General features: G+C 35.1%; 1 protein-coding gene across 1 annotated transcript in view; it reads right to left on the reverse strand.

The window, feature by feature from the left end:
* ROCK1 (Rho-associated, coiled-coil containing protein kinase 1) overlaps nucleotides 1–5,957 on the reverse strand; it is a 159,249-nt gene that overhangs the window by 74,282 nt on the left and 79,010 nt on the right. Inside the window, exons 11-12 of the mRNA XM_011996345.1 lie at nucleotides 3,627–3,687; nucleotides 470–558 (exon numbers count right to left, since the gene is read on the reverse strand). Coding sequence (XP_011851735.1) covers nucleotides 470–558; nucleotides 3,627–3,687 — 150 coding nt within the window. The remainder of the gene's footprint in view (nucleotides 1–469; nucleotides 559–3,626; nucleotides 3,688–5,957) is intronic.

Raw genomic sequence — 5,957 nt, forward strand, 5'->3', positions numbered from 1 at the left:
AGGTCAGGAGATCGAGACCATCCTGGCTAACATGGTGAAACCCCGTCTCTACTAAAAATAAAAAAAAAATTAGCCGGGCATTGTGGCAGGTGCTTGTAGTCCCAGCTACTGCGGAAGCTGAGGCAGGAGAATGCCATGAACCCGGGTGGTGGAGCTTGCAGTGAGCTGAGATCGTGCCACTGCACTCCAGCCTGGGCAACAGAGTGAGACTCTGTCTCAAAAAAAAAAAAGAATACAGACTGCCAGGAACAAATGTACTTTAAATATTCTGAGGAAAATACATCTATAACTAAGCCAACATAAATAGAACTTCTCAATTCTAGCCAAGACACATCATGAATGTATTATCAGTAGTAATCTTTACATCCTCATTTTCTATCTACTTTCAGATGTTTGCAGGGTATAAGCTTTCAAATAAGTATTTGGTATGTAAAACTTTTAATATGAAAAACTTCAAGTATATTCTCACCTGCACTTCTGCTCCATTTCATCTTTTAACTGCATTTCATTATGCAGCTGTTCTTCCAGCTTATAGATTGTTTTCTGCAAACTTTCCTGCTTTAATTTAAAACAAAACCAAAAATTCATTCTACTAAGAATATTTAGACATTTAAAATATCAAGTCTATGTTAATATTTTAAACCTTTTTAGAAAATAATTTAATCTTACCTCTTTTCTATCTCAATTTTTTTATTATCAATTTAACAAGCATTTTCTTAACATCTACTAAATGTTAGGCCATTAGAAATACAAAAATTAAAAAGATTTGGTTCCTGTTCTTATGAAGCAAATAGTTACATAGTGAGGCAAAGTTAAATTGGAAGGGAAAAAAGAACCTACAATGTCTCAAATAAATATACACAAAATATTACAACAGACTTTGGTAAACAATAATAAAATTATCTGCAGAGTGTTCCGAAGGAAAGAAAAGGTCACTTCTAACTCTGCCAAGAATATATAATCCTTAAGTTGAGGCCTAAAAAGGTAAGAGGAACTGATAATCTGATAAAGCAAAGAAGGTGGTACAAGGAAGGCATTTTAGCTAGAATGAACAATGAGCCCAAACGTAGAAAGGCAGAAGAAAATACGATACATTTGGGAAATGGAAAGAAATCAAGTACTATAGCAGAGCACAGAATGTAACATGAAAAACAACTCACTTTAAGTCTAAGAAGGTAATGATCCTTGCATGCACAAACTGGAGTTAGGGACTTTAACCCATAAACATTTTAAATGAGAAATGACATAATGCTGGCACCTCAGAAACATCACTACAATAATAAGGTGAATGAACAGCTTAGAGGGCAGTGAAGTTCTAAGAAGAGCAACCAGTTAAAAAGCTATCAAAAGAGTTCAGACAAGAGAATATGGATCTGATAAAAGGCAGAGTCTATAGGAATGAAGAGGAAGTAATGGATAAAGGTATCAATCAGAAAGCATAACGTATGACCAAACCAATTGAAGTTAGAACAGATATACAATTATGAAAGACAGTCAACACATTGCTAGGGAGGGAATGGGGACAGGAAAACAATGAGTTTAGCTCTGGCCTAGTTTGATATGCCTGAGAAGTATACAGAAGAGACAGAAAGATTCAGGGCTGGAGCTCAGATGAGCAAGCTGGACATGAGTGAGATTACCTACAGAGAAAGAGCAGAGAGCCAAGATCAGAACTTTGGGAAACGTTTAATAATTGAAAGTAAGCAGAGAAGGAAGATCCTGAAAAGGGGATTGAAAAATAAATAAAACTCAAAAATATGGGAGGTAAAAAAGAGGGAAACAATCGGAACATAAAAGAGTTAGAAAAGTCTGAAGTTCCAAAGAAGAAGGAAGTAGTCAGTGTCAACTACAGCAAAGAAGAAAAACAAGACACGGGTTGAAAATCATCCACTGTATTTGGCAATTGCAAAGTTGTTCATTAGCATCTCTGCTAAAAGCTTTTCAGGGAAAATTAAATTAGTTGATTTTGTACTTAGTTCTAGCTTAAAATAATTAGTATTTCCCCCTTGATATTATTAGAGCAAAAGATAAAGGTAGCAACCACTGACAAACTTACGGTAATCACCACTGAACAAAATCCGCTCAAAGAAAACATGAATCCTTATTTTTGAAGGCCGAAGGCACTTCTAACTCTACAGTCAAGTAATACAGTGAGAGCTGACTTACAGCAACTCCTTATTATTACCTAGGTCAAAGATTTTTGAGCCCTGGTTAGCAATACATAACTTGCCAAACAGCTCTACTGGGATTAAAATTTAAAAGGACCTTCTGAAATGTAAGCAAGTAAGATTTTGTTTTACCTCCGTCTCAGAATATGAGCTATATGAACAACACAAAGAACTCAACTAAAATTTATTTTTGAGAGTAATTTACTTCTCAGTGGACAAATTAAGATGATGCTGACTATACTGGTTATTCTCCATTTCCCCCATTCCCTTCTAACCTTGAAAATTCATCCTCTGCTCTTCTTTGCCTTAAAATCTACAGACTGCATTGCCTGTATTACTCTGTAGCCCTATGATTTTAAGGTTGGTTTCAACCCACAGGAGACACCAGCGAAATCTGAAGGTAAAAAAAAGAAATATTCATTCTCCCTACACCGTTTGTGCTTCACTGTGGTTCTTGCAATGTTCTATGTTTTATATTCCTTTTCTATGATGTCAGGCTTTCTCTGAGCTACAATAAGGTTTTCTCTCTTTGCTCCTTTAGTACAGGGCAATGGCTTCCCACTCTTGTTCATACATGGGTGCTTTAATATACTTTATTGTTTCCCTCTACTGATGTTCACAGCTTGTTAATCATCCCTTCATTAAACTCTTCACTTAATAAATGCACAAAATATGGTGTGCGTGTGTATATATATGTGTGTGTGTGTGTATGTATATATATGTACACAATGGAATATTACTCAACCTTAAACATGAAGGAAATCTGAATACATACTATTAATATAGATGAATCTTGAAGACAGTATGCTACATGAAAGAAGTCAGTCACATATGGATAAATATTGTATGATTCCATTCATATAAGGTGCCTAGAATAGGCAAATTCATTGAGACAGAATGTAGAATAGTGGCTACCAGGACCTGGGGGGAGGGTGAAATTAGGAGTTATTGTTTAATTGGCATAGATTTTTAGTTTGGGATGATGAAAAGGTTCTTGAGATGGATGGCGGTGATGGCTGCACAACCATGTGAAGGTGCTTAATGCCACTGAACTGCACACTTAAAAATGATCAATATGGTAAATTTCATGTTATGTATATTTACCATACACACAAAACTCTCGTTTAAATCTTTTGAACATGTAATCTGTTTGCCTGTCAAGACCCTTAATGACACACTGATATATCATAGTTCCCGATTCCAAAGATTAAAAAAGATGACCTCTGTTAATCTGTGTAACAATTTAGTTTACTAACTGCCTCCAAATATATTATTTCATTTGATGCTTGAGCAAAAAATCAGACCGAAAAGGAGACGGGAGATAAAAGTGCCATAAAAATGTAAGTTCAGCTAACTACAGCTTCACAAACAATACATAAATTTACTATCATACACACAAATATATTACCCACAAAACAATTTTAAAAACAATTTTCTTAATATTAAGAAAATACCTACCAAGCTTTTATCTGCATTGGAGCTAGTCCTGTTATCATTAGGATTTGCTGAAGATAAGTATCTGAGGGAAAGAAAAGTTTAAAAAGAAAACAAAACAAAACTCTTTAATATCCGGTAACAACCAATAATAAATACTACATGCCTATTTTATGTTCAATGTTATAGTAGCTTTGTTTTTAAAAATTAAGTATAGGTTCATAATTTTTATAAACATAATTCAGAAATGATACATATATTAAATAAAATACCCAGTTAGGTCTAAAAATAGTAGCAGCCTGTAAACATATGACTTAATATTCTTGTAGCAAAACATAAGAATATTCATACCAAGCAAGATAAATAAAAAACAAAGTCTCAAGTTAGTTCAAATTAGGCTTTCTGGTCATGACAGCAGGTTATGACAGTTTTTTCTACCAAACAAGTAACTCAAAAACATTCAGTTTTCAGAGCTTTTTGTATATAAGAATTGGGGGTAAGAAATTGCTGACTTCTGCAGACATATGCACAATCACCTCTCTTGCACCCAACTATCCTTCAGCAAAGCATAATATTGCCACTTCAGGTCCAAAAAATTTTTGCCTAAGTGGGTGAAATAACAGCACCAAAGTTTAGGTGATGCTGCTAATCTTTTGGGACTCCCGGCTTGCAGAGTTCTTTAAATTCAGTGTACAGTTAGAATTGTATATAAATAAAGCTATTAGTGAACTAATTTAGAGGTCTTTTTTAGATGTCTCACAAGATTCTCAATCTAAATAGATCATATATGTAAACAATTTCCTAAGCTACCAAATATTATATAAAGGTAAGGTACTAGTGCCGCTAGTGTTGCTACTACCACCACCATGCTATGCTATAATTACTATGGCTACAACTACTATAATCACTACTTCTACCATCACCACCACTACAGTCAGCACCCCAATTAACCAGTAGAGCTCTCGCAAAAGGAGATCAAATAGTTATCGTATGCTTCATAGCTATTGGAGGCATCTGTTAACACACCAGATATTAATAATGTTCCAAAAGAACAATTTAAGTAAATTTTAAAAATCAGTGAATAACACAATCCATTACGTATCAATAAAAATACACAGTATAATGGCACTATAAAAGAAACAGCTAGAAATATGCCACTTCCTAGGTTTGCCTTGAAAAATTATTCAGATCAAATGGAGATTCAGACAACTTTAAGACAATAATAGGGGCTATGTAGCAGTTTTATAGAGGAAAAGTCCCATATAACAATTGACAAATTCTGGATGTAGTGCAATTTAATTCCATTGACTATTAAGCGTCTCAGAAATTCAATGTGAGATTCTGCTTATGTAATATAAATAAGGCATATAGCAATGCCAGTGAAATCTAAATTAGATGAGACTGTTTCGTCTCTAAGATATTTTCTAAACTTAACAAGCTATGTAACTGAGACTGACATTTTAGTCTTTTGCAAAATTAGTAATAAAAGCTTGAATGCAGCAAGGGAAATGTAAGGACATCACTTGTATACATTAATTCTTCCACCTTCTGTCATTTTCTATCAAGGTACGTTTGCATATTATATTGATGCTTTTACATAGAATCTGGTCATTTAGGTAACTTTTTAAGAAACAGGAGTTACTATATTAGGAATATAGCTTAAAGTTATTTTAAAAATCAGGTTTAATTCAGCTGTAATTAAGCAACAATTATTTCTGACCTTGGTATTAAAAGTATATTTGGATTTCAGGGATAAGAATTTCAGAGGTTTTCTATTTCATATCTGTATATTCTAAATTATGCTTACGTATTACGATAAGGCTAATCAATATTTCTGCCAGGGCCAGGTGCAGTGGCTAACACATGTAATCCGATGGGATTACTTTGGGAGGCCAAGGTGGGTGGATCACTTGAGGCCAGGGGTTTGAGACCAGCCTGGCCAACATGGTGAAACCCCATCTCTAATAAAAATACAAAGATTAGCCAGGCGTGGTGGTAGGCATCTGAAATCCCAGCTACTCAGAGGCTGAGGCACAAGAATCACGTGAATCCGGGAGGCGGAGATTGCAGTGAGCCAAGATCACACCACCGCACTCCAGCCTCGGCGACAGAGTGAGACTCTGTTTCAAAAATATATATATATTTTGTTGGTTCTTTCTTATTAAGAGCAACCATACCTTTGCCTATTCATGTAGTAATTACTTAAAAAATACTACATATATTTGTCAATGGGCTATGACAGTTAAGAACACAGTATATATGGCCGGGTGCGGTGGCTCACACCTGTAATCCCAGCACTTTGGGAGGCCGAGGCGGGCAGATCACAAGGTCAGGAGATCGAGACCATCCTGGCTA

The sequence above is a fragment of the Mandrillus leucophaeus genome, unplaced genomic scaffold (assembly GCF_000951045.1).
Source record: "Mandrillus leucophaeus isolate KB7577 unplaced genomic scaffold, Mleu.le_1.0 Scaffold51, whole genome shotgun sequence".
Lineage (NCBI taxonomy): Eukaryota > Metazoa > Chordata > Mammalia > Primates > Cercopithecidae > Mandrillus > Mandrillus leucophaeus.